The following is a 16,765-nucleotide window of genomic DNA, read 5'->3' as shown; positions in this document are numbered from 1 at the left end:
TAGACAATGGCAGCATGGTCACCTTAAAAAGGACCAGATTCCACCACTCTTATGCATACTGAGTATTAATTTGTTCCTGGAACAGTCTCATTCATTTTAGTGGGATGGCTCCAGTCATATGATATTACCCTACGTGAGTAAGAATAGCATAATCTTGCCCAAAGTTTGTGACCAGTTATTGGCATAGTAGAATCCAACCACAGGTTGAATCCGCCCACCACAAGGTTAAAACTCAGTGACTATGGCAGCTAATTTTTGCCCCTCTCAGCAATTTAGTAGGGCACAAGGCTGTTATCCTATAAACAATTCAGTATGGGACGGGAGGGGGTTTTCTGCATGAATGAGACTCCTAGACATGCTGTGTAACCAGTTTGGTTAATTCCAATTCCATTATGTATTTCCCCTTTGTGTTCATGTCCTCCAGCCATTCTATCGTCTGATGGGATGGGATGGGATGGGATCATTTCCCAAATATTCACAGGCTACACTCATTGTCAGGCACCATAGCAGATAAGACATTTTTCTTTAAAAAAATTAAACACTGCAGTAGTAAGCAGAAATACTGTTACAGAAATCTATATATTTAAATATTAATTGCTGTTTTACCTGAAGAACCTTCATAGGCTGAGTTAGTGACTGCACAAAGGGAACTGGAGGAAGTACTATGGGACAGTGATCCTGGAGTGTAACAGGGATGCAAAACAGCTTCTCCATTGTTGTAGATTATCCCATTATGGTCTATAAAATACAGATTTTGAGCAGAAGTTTGATTAAAATGCACAATAAAAGACATTACCTTACTGGCTATGTATTAATGGTTCAGATACACAGTTATCTGCTATTAAATATTGGTTTCTTTTGCAGCTCAGGTTATCAGGTAACACTTACAGTTTGGCTGATGAGAACATGGCACTTCTCTAAACAGTAACTGAAGAAAAAATTATGTGCAATTTCCCCCCCACACACACACACACTATAATCTGTACATCTCAGGTATGGGCACCTGCTGAATAAACCCCAGAGGAGCATTCCCAACTCTAAAGTGCTCAGCCAGTAACCAAGTCCCCTTTTAAGGCGTGTCTGACCCCAGCTCCTCATTCAGTGGGTCTCAGTGTTTCATAGTCAGCCTTTTCAAAGCACTACCAATCCCGCACATTTCACAAATCAAATTAAAAAGCAGCATCTACAGAAGCCTCAGATTTGTTGAGATGTGTGCAGGAGTAACAACACGGAAAAGTAATTCATGTTCTCTGAAAATACTCCGGTTTTTTTTTTAAATCCAAAGATACCCTTTCTCAGTACAGTCTTCCTCTCCACTGCTACAGGGGGGAAGAGTCTACTAGCAGAGAAACAGGCAATTGTGAAGTAGTGGAAGATTACCAGCAGGTGAGGTTGAGATAACGCATGAGGGTGGGCTAAAAAGATCAAGATAGCAGAGAAGGAGCAGGAGGAAAGAAAGGCATTTGGAGTGAGATAACATTGTAGATTTAGGGAGAAAGTTGGCAGTGGGGAACTGGTGTCTTGAAGGTGAGTAAGAACTGAATTTGGGGCAGCAGGCCCCAAACGAAAGCTGAAGGATTGTGGGTTGCCTGCTGGGAGTTGATTCCTGAATCATGCGCCTCCCCAGAGGTACAAGTGGAGCTCAGACTCCTAAATTCCCTCAGCCAGACAGCTCTATTGCAGAGCTCCTAAAATGATTCATGACTTAACTTCTGTACCTGGAAAGATAATGGAGCAAATTTTTAAGCAATCAATTTCCAAACATTTAGAAGATAATAAGGTGGTAAGTAACAGTCAGCATGGATTTGTCAAAAACGAATCATGCCAAACCAACCTGATTGCTTTTGACAGGGTAACAAGCCTCATGAATGGGGGGGAAGCGGTAGACGTGACTTTACTAAAGCTTTTGATACTGTCTCACATGACCTTCTCATAAACAAACTAGGGAAATGCAATCTAGATGCAGCTCCCATAAGGTGGATGCAGAACTGGTTGGAAAACCATTCCCAGAGAGTAGTTATCAGTGGTTCACAGTCATGCTGGAAGGGCATAACGAGTGGGGTCTCGCAGGGATTGGTTCTGGGTCCAATTCTGTTCAATATCTTCATTAATTATTTAGGTAATGGCATAGAGAGCGTATTTGTAAAGTTTGTAGATGATACCAAGCTGGGAGAAGTTGCAACTGCTTTGGGCGATAGGATTAAAATTCAAAATGATCTGGACAAACTGGAGAAATGGTCTGAGGTAAGTAGGATAAAATTCAATAAGGACAAATGCAAAGTATTCCATTTGGGAAAACAATCAGTTGCACACATACAAAATGGGAAATGACTGCCTAGGAAGGAGTACTGCGGAAAGGGATCTGGGGGGGGTCATAGTGGATCACAAGCTAAATATGAGTCAACAGTGTAACGCTGTTGCAAAAAAAGCGAACACCCTTCTGGGATGTATTAGCAGGAATGTTGTAAGCAAGACACGATAAGTAATTTTTCTATGCTACTCTGTGCTGCTTAGGCGTCAAGTGGAGTATTGTGTCCAGTTCAGGGCGCCACATTTCAGGAAGGATGGGGACAAATTGGAGAGAGACCAGAGAAGAGTGACAAAAATTATTAAAGGTCTAGAAAACATGACCTATGAGGGATGATTGAAAAAACTGGGTTTGTTTAGTCTGGAAAAGAGAAGACTGAGAGGGGACATGATAACAGTTTTCAAGTATGCAAAAGGTTGTTACAAGGAGGAGGAAGAAAAAAAATCTTAACCTCTGAGGATAGGACAAGAAGCAATGGGCTTAAACTGCAGCAAAGGAGATTTAGATTGGACATGAGGAAAAACTTCCTAACTGGAAGTTAGGAATCAATTGCTTAGGTAGGCTGTGAATCTCCATCATTGGAGATTTTTAAGAGCAGGTTCAGGGCCAGCCCACAGCATTTTGGCAGTGAGGCGGGGAGCTCAAATGACACCCCCATATCCCCTTGCTTTGGCCAAAAAACTTTGAAAGGTCTCAATTCTGTCTTCTTCCTGATGTAGTCCTCTCATGGTACTGCTCTGCTACCTACCCCCAATAAAGGAGAACTAACAATTTAAAATGCCTTGTTCAAAAATTTTAAGCAACGCTTATCTTTCAAACGCCTGAACAGCAAACATAACTTTTCTTGTCTGCACAGTAAACACTGGCATTTTTATCTGTTTGAATAATCAAAGTGCTGTTTTCCGTGCCTTCTTGGTTGCAAAGATCTGAACTGCTTCCTGCTGAAGGTCCACAGTCTGGGCCAGCTCATGCTCTATTGAGATGGTTGTAAGGCCGACCGGCCTCTCCTGTGTCATTGTGGAGCGTAGATGTGTTTTTATTAACTTCAGCTTGGAGAAGCTGCGTTCTCCACTGGCAACTGTTACAGGAAGTGTTAGAAGTATGCGCAGAGCAACAAAAGCATTTGGAAAGAGGGTGGTCATCTTATTTGTGCACATATATTCCAGAACAGCCTTTGGAGTTGATCCTGCTGAAATGCATCTTGGAAGGGCTTTCAGTTCATCACCTAAATCACTCGCATCAATATCACACATGTCATGTGTCAACACTGTCTAGTGCCCTGTATTGCTGGTGTAGGTCTTTTTCAGGTATAGTGAGGAGTTTTGGAATATCATACAACATCCCAAATATACTGCTGTGTTCCTTGAGCTGCATGAAATGTTCTTCAACTGACTGTATTGCACAATCTAGAACCTGGTTAAAGAATTCAACTTTGAATTGTTGTTTGGGGTCTCTTATGGGATTATTCTGTGCCTTGTAATCAAAATGTTGTCTTCTTTGGTGACTCTTGTATTCTTGAATGGGTAGGAAAATAGCTTCAGTGTGATGTTCCTCTGCCAACTTCTGTGCACTCTTCAGAATGTTTTGAAATCCCTCATCTGACTGGTAAGACTGTAGGTATGACTTTGCTTTGTCCAGTTGTGCCATTGCTCCAGATAGATCAAGGTCAACACCTTGGAGTCTCTTGCTTACAACATTTATTTCAAACAGTATGTCATGCCACAACACTAAGCCAAAAAGAAATTTGAAGTTCTGTATGTTTCTGATGATTCCATTTCCCTCTGCTACTGTTCTCCCACGAAAAGTTCCTGTCATAGCATTATCCTCCATAATGGCAATTATGGCATCATCTATCTTCCCAATTTGGTGTTTGATAGGCTTTATCGCCTCCACTCGACTTTCCCATCATGTGGCACTCAGTGGTTTCAGTGTCAGAGAAGATGTTCCCAGATGTTGCTTCAAAATTTGCCATTGATGAGTTGATGCAGAGAAAAGATACACAGATGCTTTGAATTACATTAACAAATTCAGCAGTCTCACTAGAAGCTGATACTGCTTCACTGACCACCAAGTTCAATGAATAAGAACTGCATAGGACAAAAAAAGGGTTTAACTCTCAGATCTGTGTCTGCACTCCTCTGTTCTTTCCTCTCATGTTGGTACCATTATCGTAGCCCTGACCTCTCATGTCAGCTATCGCAATTCCCGTATCTTCCAGCTTTTTAAGAAGCACATTTGTCATACCAGCTCCTGTAGTATCATCAATGTCAATAAATTCTAGAAAATGCTCTCTGACAGTCACCATTGCAGGGACATTTTCACTAGGTTCTCTTGTTGTTGTTACAAAACACACCATTAAAGTCATTTATTCCGTATGGCTGATGTCAGGTGTGCAGTCCAGAATAACAGAGTAATATCTTGCTACTTCTGCAACAATCTTCTGTTTGACTTTTGTTGCCAGTAACTGTATGATCTTATTTTGAATTGTTTTTCCAAGGTAGTGGTGTGTGTACATCTCTTGGGTGGTGACTCTTCTTTGACACTGTACTCCAGGAGCATCTAACTCAGCCATCAGCTCCACATTTTTAAGGAAGTTTCCATTGTTTCGCACATACAGCTGATCATACAGTGCCACGTGGTGCTAGGTTTTGGGTAGCAAGCATTCTCACAGAGGCAATGAGCCTTTTCAGAACATTTTGCCAATAAAGAGACTCTGATGCAATCTTCTTTTGATGCTGATCATCTATGGTGGCCTTTAACCCCTTAGTCTCATCTCAAGCTCTTTCCACCTATGGAATGCTCTCTGGTGATTTGCTGCCTTCTCATGGCATGCCCGATCTCTAGACAGATTTTTCCAGTCCTTTGTTCCTGTAGAAGCCAATGTGGCTAGAACATTAGACTGGAAGAGTTTGCAACAAAAACAGTATGCAGCATTCTGGGTTTTTGAGTACATAAGCCATGGCCTCTCCATTTTGTCACCATTGGGGATTTCATGCCAGTAATGTGTTGGATGGAAACTTCTATTTTCATTGTCTTTGGGGAACATGAAGTTTTTCACTTGCTGTGGCCCATGCAGTACAAGGAAGTCCCTCAGGTTACTGCTCAAGTGGATCCGCAGTCCTGGACCATCTAGACTTAAGGAACTAAACTCAGCAGCAGCTGTTTCTTGCATTTCCACCACACTCTTCTCTGATCTATACTTTTCTTTAGGAATGTGCATGGTTACATCCATTTGCGATGGAGATATGGATGCTGCAGTAGCTGCCAGGTCACCTGCACTCTGACTAACTGGAAGATCAGGCATCTCCTCACCACTCACATCATCACTGGAGCCGGAAGGCTCACCGTGAACATTTGTGTCTATGTATCTCAGGAGAGCTCCTTCCTGCTTAGATAGAAAAGCTTCCTTTGCTTTCTTTCTTTTTCTGAATACTGCCACAGAGGGGTGTTTTCTTCTTTCACTCATGACTGCTGTTCTGTGCCAGCTATAGTGGCTCTCAACATTCAGTTGAAGGGGACAAATAAGCAGACAGGTAGCAGGGCCTGAGTGAGGGAAGATATCAGCGTCTTAAGTGCCTAACTGACTCCTACTACTTCAGTTGACTGCCTGTTCTCCTCAAGTGGGTTCAGAGAAGCAGCAAGAAACTGGCAGCTCCCTGAGAAGCTGGTGTGAATCAGTCCAGGCTTGTGGAGGTGCTAGAAAGGTACAAAAAAGGCTCCTCCTCCTCTCTCTCCCTGCAGCTCCTGCTGCTTTGTTATTCCCTCTCACCTTTTTTCCTGCCTGCCTGTTATGTCTCTTGTGCTCTCCTTCCTCCGGCACAGCACTCCACCATCTCTGTGCATCTAGAGCAGAGAGAATACATATGCACCAGCAGCAGACCATTTTCTACATTCTGGGTCCTAGTAGCGCCCCTCACCTAGTCTGGCATCTGAGGTAAGGCCAGCCCTGAGCAGGTTAGACAAACACTTGTCATAATAACATAAGAAAGGCCGTACCGGGTCAGACCAAAGGTCCATCTAGCCCAGTATCCTGTCTACCAACAGTGGCCAATGCCAGGTGTCCCAAAGGGAGTGAACCTAACAGGCAATGATCAAGTGATCTCTCTCCTGCCATCCATCTCCACCCTCTGACAGACAGAGGCTAGGGACACCATTCCTTACCCATCCTGGCTAATAGCCATTAATGGACTTAACCAACATGAATTTATCCAGTTCTCTTTTAAACTCTGTTATAGCCCTAGCCTTCACAACCTCCTCAGATAAGGAGTTCCACAAGTTGACTGTGCGCCGCGTGAAGAAGAACTTCCTTTTATTTGTTTTAAACCTGCTGCCTATTAATTTCATTTGATGACCCCTAGTTCTTGTATTATGGGAATAAGTAAATAACTTTTCCTTATCCACTTTCTCCACATCACTCATGATTTTATATACCTCTATCATATCCCCCCTTAGTCTCCTCTTTTCCAAGATGAAGAGTCCTAGCCTCTTTAATCTCTCCTCATATGGGACCCGTTCCAAACCCTTAATCATTTTAGTTGCCCTTCTCTGAACCTTTTCTAATGCCAGTGTATCTTTTTTGAGATGAGAAGACCACATCTGTATGCAGTATTCAAGATGTGGGTGTACCATGGATTTATATAAGGGCAATAAGATATTCTCCGTCTTATTCTCTATCCCCTTTTTAATGATTCCTAACATCCTGTTTGCTTTTTTGACTGCCACTGCACACTGCGTGGATCTCTTCAGAGAACTAAACACGATGACTCCAAGATCTTTTTCCTGATTAGTTGTAGCTAAATTAGCCCTCATCATATTGTATGTATAGTTGGAATTATTTTTTCCAATGTGTATTACTTTACATTTATCCACATAAAGTTTCATTTGCCATTTTGTTGCCCAATCACTTAGTTTTGTGAGATCTTTTTGAAGTTCATCACAGTCTGCTTTGGTCTTAACAATCTTGAGCAGTTTAGTATCATCTGCAAACTTTGCCACCTCACTTTTTACCCATTTCTCCAGATCATTTATGAATAAGTCAAATAGGATTGGTCCTAGGACTGACCCTTTGGGAACACCACTAGTTACCCCTCTCCATTCTGAAAATTTACCATTTATTCCTACCCTTTGTTCACTGTCTTTTAACCAGTTCTCAATCCATGAAAGGGCCTTCCCTTTTATCCCATGGCAGCTTAATTTACATAAGAGCCTTTGGTGAGGAACCTTGTCAAGGGCTTTCTGGAAATCTAAGTACACTATGTCCACCGGATCCCCCTTGTCCACATGTTTGTTGACCCCTTCAAAGAATTCTAATAGATTAGTAAGACACAATTTCCCTTTACAGAAACCATGTTGACTATTGCTCAACAGTTTATGTTTTTCTATGTTGGACAATTTTATTCTTAACTATTGTTTTGACTAATTTGCCTGGTACAGACGTTAGATTTCCCAGCAATTATAGACCGGGATCACCTCTAGAGCCCTTTTTCAATATTGGCGTTACATTAGCTAACTTCCAGTCATTGGGTACAGAAGCGGATTTAAAGGACAGGTTATAAACCTTAGTTAACAGTTCCACAACTTCACATTTGAGTTCTTTCAGAACTCTTGGGTGAATGTCATCAGGTCCCGGTGACTTGATAATGTTAAGTTTATCAATTAATTCCAAAACCTCCTCTCGTGACACTTCAATCCGTGACAGGGATTGTCTAGATAATACTTAGTCCTGCAATGAGTGCAGAGGACTGGACTAGATGACCTCTCCAGGGTCCTTCCAGTTCTATGAAATAGAACTGCAGAGGGAGTTGGTTGACTTGGCAGGCCTGGAAATTTAGGGCATGTAGTTTCAGTCCTGCACAGCAATTCCTCCTTTAAGCTCCAAACCACCAAAGCACATGTTTCACTTTAAGAATGTGAACAGTTTCATTCTTTATATTTTGTACAGTTAAAGTCTTAGGAGCAACTAGTATTTGTTCTGAAAGTCTTGAACATTTTTATAAAACATTCTTTGAGACTTAAAGGGAGCTAAAAAATTGGACTTTTCACATGCTTAACATTAAGCAAGTGCTGAAGTTCTTTGCTGGTTTGGGGCTATTAGTGTTGCGGCTATTAGTGTTGGGTCATTATCCCCATAAGTGTCCTCTGTGTTCAGCCAGGGACCAGATGGAAAATCATACCCAGTTTAACCATTTTAATTTCTTTGGCTCCTACGTTTACAATGGTTAATGCCCAAATCTACCCATGTGTGAAATTTTGTGCTTAGGAAAAACTGGAGTCATTTAAGTCTTTAGTCAGAAACCGCGATTATTAAATTTGTTCAAGACTTTCGGAAGAGATAATAGTGTGCCTTTCAGACTTTAATTGTAAAAAAAAAAACCAAAAAAAACAAAAAACAAACAAACAAAAACACCCATGAGAATTTGTTGTTTTGACTTGTAAAGGGGTTTGCATCAAAAATAAGCCTTGTCAAGAGACACTAGTGCTACCTCAACTATGAAGGACTGCAATTCTCAATCAGAAGAACCATGAGGTGATCACAAAAGAATCTGAACCTGAGAGCTCAATTTAGCTACCATTAAAGTCAATGAAAATACCCATATTGGCTTCGTTACATTGTTGATTGTTGCCTCATGTTGAAAAGGCCTAAAGATTTGACTGGCATTCTTTGAAAGTTATTTTCCTTTCTTAACATATTAAAAATTTCATAAAAAAATTAAATTACCCCAGTAAGTCAAATTAGTAGTTTGCCCAAAAAGATCAAGATAAACAAGCTAAGCTGAACTAAAAGTTTTACATCGTGTAAGAAAAGCACAAGGGGCATGTAGGACTCAAGAGTGACGGTCTGTTCTACACACCTTTGAAGAAAAAAAATGAACAAGTTTCAAATTACATTAAATACTCAATAGGTTAGAGCAGGATTACAGTCATACCCACTGAAAGGCCAAATACACTATGCTGGGCAGGGCACAGTGGCTCAACATACAGGCATTAAACGGAAGAGAAACTAGTAACCATTTTATTACTCTTGAAGTGACTGCCATCAGAGTCAGCACCAGTTTAATCAATTAACCCTGCAGCCCTTTGAAAAACAAATAGGTATTTTTACCCCATTGGAACTGCACATTATTTTATATATATATATATATATATATATATATATATACACACACACACACACACACACACAGAGTATGTCACACAATTGCAATTTATGAGAAAAACATAGCCATTCAACAACCTTAAACATCAGAACAAGTTAAGGGAGCTATACGGGGTCAAATATACAGTGTGAACAGTGTGTACAACAATGCATTCTCTAGTAATAGGGTAGATAGTCTTTCCAAACATGTTCTATTACAGATCAAAATACAGGTTTCAAATAGAAGACTTCATCAAAAAAAAAAAAAAAAAAATCACAGCATCAATCCTGCAATTGACTACAATGAAATTGTAAAAGAGGACCACCAATCTCTCTGTAGCACAATAAAACAAAATTTCTTTCAGATGCTGTTTCAATGGTACCTCACACCATTCAGATTAAAAATATATATAGATTACATATTATGTGGGACCAGATTTAGGCACACAATTTGCTGGGTTGAAATAGGCAGGTTTGAAGGATGGCTGTTGTGGAGTGGTAGTGCTGGGCTCTGATGGGCCACTGCAAGTGATCTTTTTGGACAGACCTATGCCTTGGGGCTGAAGCATTAGCAGGCATCACTGGGAAAGATAAGCAGCAGCCCATAAACAGGTTTAAGGACCTGGCAAAGGGCCTCATCTCTCTTCCCATTAGGCTAGTCACCTTTGTACAGATTCTACAGGTCACCGCTACTTAGGTGGGAACCAAGTGGCTGCAAGGAATGAATACAGCAGCCCTAGTTCAACCCCCCTCAGGCCCAAAGGAAAACAGCTCTTCAGATCTAACAGAGATCCCTTCTAGTCTCATGAAGGAAAACAAAATCTGCAGTCACTGAAGACTCTGCAAGGTTCAGGCAGCTACTCATTCGGATTCTTGCAGGCAGGGCTGGCTCCAGGCACCAGCCCTCCAGCATGTGCTTGGGGTGGCACCTGGAGGGGGGTGGTGCTCACCCGGGGAGAGAGGGGCCGCGGCCAGGCTCGCCGCCTTCCTCTCGGCGCTCCGGCCAGTCAGGGAGAGCGGAGCCGCCCTCCCCCAGCGCTCTGGCCGGGTGGGGAGAGCGGGGCCGCAGCCGGGCTCAGCACCCTCCCTTGCCGCGCTCCCCACCAGGGGGCGGGGGACGGCAGGAGGCTTTTTTGCCTGGGGTGGCAAAAAAGCCAGAGCCCTCCCTGCTTGCAGGTTTCAGAGGCATCTGAATAAATTCTGAACATCAGTTGAGTCTTATGGGCATCAGTTGAGTCTTACTGGGATCATTTTTGAGGTTTTACTCAATTCTATCTGATTCAGCTTCAAACTTCTACCGAGATAAGAAAAACTAGAGATACAAATCAGAGCTGTCAATTAATTCCAGTTAACTCACACAATTAACTAAAAAAAATTAATCATGATTAAAAATTAATTGTGATTAATTGCCGTTTTAATCGCACTGTTAAACAATATGCATCCGAAGAAGTGGACTGTAGTCCACGAAAGCTTATGCTCTAATAAATTTGTTAGTCTCTAAGGTGCCACAAGTACTCCTGTTCTTCTTTTTGCGGATACAGACTAACACGGCTGTTACTCTGAAACTTGTTAAACAATAGAATACCAATTGAAATTTATTAAATATTTTTGAATGTTTTCTACATTTTCAAATATATTGATTTCAATTACAACACAGAATACAAAGTGTACAGTGCTCACTTTATATTATTATTTTGATTACAAATATTTGCACTGTAAAAATGATAAAAGAAATAGTATATTTCAGTTCACTTCATACAAGTACTGTAGTGAAATTTCTATCATGAAAGTGCAATTTACAATTTTTTTTTTTTTTTTTTTTTGGTAAAGTAACTGCACTCAAAAGCAAAACAATGTAAAACTTTAGAGCAGTGGTGGGCGACCTGCGGCCGGTCAGGGTAATCCACTTGCGGGCCTCCAGACCATTTGTTTACATTTGCACTGCTGCCCACAGCTCCCAGTGGCCATGGTTCGCTGTTCCCAGCCAATGTATTCTGTGTTGTAATTGAAATCAATATATTTGAAAATGTAGAAAACATCCAAAAATATTTAAATAAATGGCATTCTATTATTGTTTAACAGCACGATTAATCGTGCGATTAATCATGTGATTAATCCCAATTATTTTTTTTAATTGCGCGACTAATCACGATTAATTTTTTTAATCACATGAGAGCCCTAATACAAATGAATAGTGCTTAATGGTCCCAAATCATCACAGACACAAATCATGTTGTTTGTTTTTTAAAGCATCTGAGCAACCTGCTCTTGTTAATCTAGGGTTACCATACGTCCGGTTTTTCCTGGACATGTCCGGCTTTTCGGCAATCAAACCCCCGTCCGGGGGGAATTGCCAAAAAGCCGAACATGTCCGGGAAAATGCCGGCCGGGCACTTCCCCTCCCGCGGCTGCTCTGCTCCTCCCTCCCCTGACTTTTCGGCTCTGTTTAAGAGCTATGGGCTTCAGCCCCCTTGCCTCTGGACCCCAGCCGCCGGCTGGGCACTTCCCCTCCCGGGCTCCGGCGGCGCAGGGTCCGGAGGCATGGGGGCTGCCCAAAGCCGGTAGCGCTCGGGCAGCTCGGCTCTTAAACAGAGCCGAAGAGTCAGGGGAGGAGCAGAGCCTCTGCTCCTCCCCTGACTCTTCAGCTCTGTTAAAGAGCCGAGCGCTACGGGCTTTGGGCAGCCCCCATGCCTCCGCACCCTGCGCAGCCGGAGCCCGGGAGGGGAAGTTCCCGGCCGGGGAGCAGGGTCCAGAGGCATAGGGGCTGCCGGAAGCCCAAGCGCTACCGGCTTCATGGTTTGCAGGGCAGCCTCCAGACCCTGCGCCCCTGGCTGGGTGCTTCCCCTCCCGGGCTCCAGCTGCGCTGGGGAAGCGCCGGCCGGGGGCGCAGGGTCTGGGGGCTGCCCGGCAAACTGTGAAGCCGGTAGCGCTCGGGCAGCCCTTTTCGCGTGGCTGGGAGTGGGAGGGAAGAGGGGCGGAGTTAGGGCGGGGTTGGCGTGGGGGGGGGTTGGGCGGGGCTGGGTGGGAAATGGGCGGGACCAGGGCCCCGTGGAGGGTCCTCTTTTTTTATTTGTTAAATATGGTAACCCTAGTTAATCTGAGAAACGTAAAGGCCCCAACCCAGCAAATTACAACATGCAGCCAGACCTCTGTACATTCACAGACAGCCCCGCTGATATCCAATGGTTCTCACAGGTAGAGCACTCTGCTTCCCCAAATTGTTATTTACAGGATTGGACCCAAGTAATAAACTGAAAAACAGAGTCACACTGTGGTCAAAGTAGAATTTATCTTAGCTCCATTTATATCACATTACAAACATAAACCTGCTGCTGAATTGTTTGGAGTGGGTTCCGAATGTAATTTCACCACTGCATACATTCTAGTTGCCTGCCTTACCTCGACCCTTCTGCAAAGATAATTTCAATGGTTGTAACTGGATTCTAAAGCATGGACATCTCCTTTAAGTAAGAAGGGTCCATCCACGTAAGTTGACTTATTTTACACTAATTTTGACACTAATCAATCTGATTTTTTCCAGTATTTTCACAGTATTCCAGATATATTTGAACAAAACATTACAAAAAAATCTCATGTCTTTTCCAGAATCTCAAAAATACTGAACAACATTTTCAACTATTATATAAATACTCTGTAATAACTTTACCATTCAATTATGCTGCTTTCTTCTGTGCTGTTTTTTCTTTAAAAGTCCAATTGCAGGTGGCACAGAAACTGCCTGTCAACCATAGTTCTTTGTTAGCCTAATTTAAATTAATTTATTTTCCTCCGTGTAGTTATGTTATCCTTTCTAAGCTTACTCCAATATTAGCACAATTATTCTAAAAATTGTAGGCTTGTCAGACATTTTTCAATAAATATCCAACTTATTTTGTCCCCCTACTTTCAATAAGAACAAGCCTGAATCTGTATGAATCCCAACATATTATAAAAATCTCATTATGAGTATATTTTCTTCTAAGTACCAAGTAAAAATGCTTCCTTAATTAAATAAGTAGCTATGATCATGATAAAAATTATAGATAGACTATGGTGGTTAATATAATTACAATGTAATAACAATTAAAAAGATTAAGTGAGGAAATGTTCACTACCCTTACCACTTCTCAAGACAATTTGTTGGTCTGTGCAGTGGAATGCCAGGTATGGATATACAGTAAGAAGGCAGTTCTCTGCTGTGGCAGCAACCTGAAGTGAGAACCTGGGGAGGTCAGAAGGGAGGAAGGGGAGGAGAGAAGTATTTTTTTTAATATATGAAAAATCTTTCAATATTTTCTATTAATATGGCTGTTCTTCTGTTGAGTTTTTCAAATATTTCACAGTGAAGCTTTTTTTATGGTCATCTGATTTTTTAATATTGCCTTAGATTTAGCCATTGTATGGTGAACAATAAAATAAACCTTAATATCTGTGTAACAGTAACCAACACTAAAAATAAGATATGCAACCGACTTCTGCTCTCTTGTACAGTGGTGCAACCAGTAGGGTTGCACTGCTGTGAGAGCACAATTTGGAAAGTTTGTGTATATCAATAATCCACAAATAGAGAAGACTGATACAATAATGGTTCTCTCCTATCTGGCACATTCTACTCTGAACATAAATGTGTCATTAATTTGAAAGTTTAAGGAGTAGAAAGGATTTTTTGAAATAAATGCACTGTGTCCATCTGAAAACAAAAAAATTAAAATTAGAATTGATGTTTATGAGCATACTAAAGGAGGTTGCCATCTTGCAAAATAGATTATGCAATTTTTGACACTGGAGAGAGTTTATCACACCCCAAAGAACTCAGTAAAAACAAAACAAAACAAACAAACAAAAGAAAAAATGGGAAAGCTGTCATCTACTCTTGACTCTCTTTAATCCATGAAGTCAGAGGGCCAGAGAAAGTTGCATATGAAGGCCTATAGTTTCACTTCCCTTTTCCTGCACTATTACATGCACTGTTTCTACCTTAAGTAAAATTGATGATAATTTCATTCCATAACACTTTTACAGTATGTTGACACACAGGAAACATATATTACACAAACAGATCTTATACTGCCAAAAAGTAAAAATCTCTAAAAAGTGATCAAGTTATAGGTCTGAAGCTATAAACACTTTGTACCACTGATCATGTAAATTTATGACTTTTTTCCATGAAGGTACGTTATAAATAGTAGGTGAACACAATTAATTTATTGTTTGTGTTTGCAATGGAGCATAATCAAATCATATTAAAAAGTCTAGGTGTTTTATTTGAAGATAAGGTAATCCTCCTCCTAGCAAGTGTGGAATTACTATATATGGTAGATCACTCACTCAGTGGAATCAGTTTTTAAATGCTTAATAAAACAAAATCAAAATATATTTGTTATCTGAATGAACCATTAGTGGTCCACTCATTTTCATTAAACCAATCCTGAGATTTTTGTAATACTTTATTTAGGGAAACAGAACACCATCTGAAAAAATATCTATGCTTTTTTATTTTGTCCTAAAAAGACTTTCAGGCAATTTGTTTCAGTTAATACAAATACATGAGTGATATATTTTGCATTAAAGTAGCTGAATTGTGACCGACAGGGACACTGGAGATGTCATAGTAGATCATGAATCAAGCATTCTGTCTCCAACAGCATTCAGTGCCAGATGCAGACTGTCTGTCAGCCATGAAAGATTTCTAAAAGGACAGATAGCCCAAAGACATCAGGATCTTTCTGACAGAAAACTTTTTATCATCATAGTCTGGGGGTGGATTTTACAGAATACAGGAAGAAATGGCATCACCTGTTTAGGGCAATGAGAACAAGACTGCTCCAAAATTAATAAGGGCAGGAACATAAAGGTTCAGATGCATTAAACGATCCTGAAGAGCCAAAAAGGATCCTAGAGTGAAGCAAACAGAACAACTCTGATTAGATCCAGAGCTTGTATAATTGGCATGGAGAGGGGGGAAATAAGATATTCCATGTAAGCTCTGTGGGATAACAATTGTCCTTTCAATTCATTTGCACACGATGCCAAGTACAGTGGGGCCCTTATTGGACTTGGGCATTTTGCTACTACTGCAACACAATAATAATGTCCAATGACAGACATGTTTTCACATGATGTGCAAGATTTAATGCTTGTGCCGTAAGTGCACTTAAAATCAATGGACACTGCTGACCAGGGGTATCTACACAGCCCACGGCGGCAAGTTACAGAGCCCAGGTCAAACATCTCAGGCTCCCACTGCGGTGCTAAGAACTGTCGTGTAGATATTGTAGCTCTGGCTGAAGCTCAGGCTCTGATGCCCACCCCCTTCCCTAGCTGTAGAGCTCTAGTCTGTTGATCCAGGCTTTGAGACTCGTTGATGCTGGCTGTGGAGATGTAGCCTAGAAGGTTCCAGGGCTCATGCATACTTCCCAAGAGTGAGGCTCCATGCAGGCAAAATGTCAAAGAGGATTGGTCCATAACCCCCAGAGATTCCACAGGCCCTGCTGTAGAAACAGGTAGGACGTGACAGATGGAAGGAGAAAGAATTGAAAGTTGAGGACATGGAGGCTGGGACCTCACTACTGTGATCTTCCTTCTCATTAAAGTTATTCAGCTACCCATCATGCAGACTTTTGTTAGATACTTTTTCTATTCAGAGCTGACCAACTGCTCATTCACCTGATCTAGCATGTAAGATATTGTGCAGTACACACAGCTGGAAAGCCATAGATAATGTGGGATAAGCAGCATTCTGTTAAGGAAACAGAGTAGAAAATATGTACCCTTAGATACTAAAACAAGAACTACACCAAGCCTAACACTATGGGTTTGGTACAAGAAAGGACTACAGAGGTTGGCCTAAGTAATCTGCTCCCCAGAGACCAGCAGTGGAGTCAATTTGCAACCACTACTGCAACACAAGGTCTACTCTACAGTAAACCCTCACAGCTCTTATGTTCCACCTCTGTAAGAGTAAAGCAGGTGGATCTGTCAGGTGCCTCCACCCAGAGCAGTGAATGAACACCAAAAGAGCTCAGCAGCATTGCACCTATAGATGTCAGGCTACCGCTGGGCAAATAACTGATATTTTCTGTTTGGTGGCCAAACTGAAAAAGTCTGGAAAAAATAATTATTTTGGTTCGACCCGAAATGAAAATTTGTTGGTACCTCACCAAACAGAATAACTGGAAAAAAGTCATTTAGGCTCAAATGAAATATTTTGTTTGACCCAAAACAAAATGTTGCATTTCACTTTGGGGTGTTTGGGGGCCTCCTCCTCTTTTATGAGGGGTGTAGTTAAATCTAGCTAAATTTCAAAATGAAATGCTTTAAAA

General features: G+C 41.4%; 1 protein-coding gene across 1 annotated transcript in view; it reads right to left on the bottom strand.

The window, feature by feature from the left end:
• The window catches only part of CFAP47 (cilia and flagella associated protein 47), a 643,784-nt gene that overhangs the window by 505,295 nt on the left and 121,724 nt on the right, over positions 1–16,765 (bottom strand). The window contains exons 27-28 of the mRNA XM_054005907.1: positions 13,565–13,665; positions 607–738 (exon numbers count right to left, since the gene is read on the bottom strand). Coding sequence (XP_053861882.1) covers positions 607–738; positions 13,565–13,665 — 233 coding nt within the window. The remainder of the gene's footprint in view (positions 1–606; positions 739–13,564; positions 13,666–16,765) is intronic.

Source organism: Malaclemys terrapin, chromosome 1 (genome assembly GCF_027887155.1).
Source record: "Malaclemys terrapin pileata isolate rMalTer1 chromosome 1, rMalTer1.hap1, whole genome shotgun sequence".
Lineage (NCBI taxonomy): Eukaryota > Metazoa > Chordata > Testudines > Emydidae > Malaclemys > Malaclemys terrapin.
The sequence above is the reverse complement of the archived record's forward strand: the minus strand, read 5'-3'. Positions and strand labels throughout refer to the sequence as shown.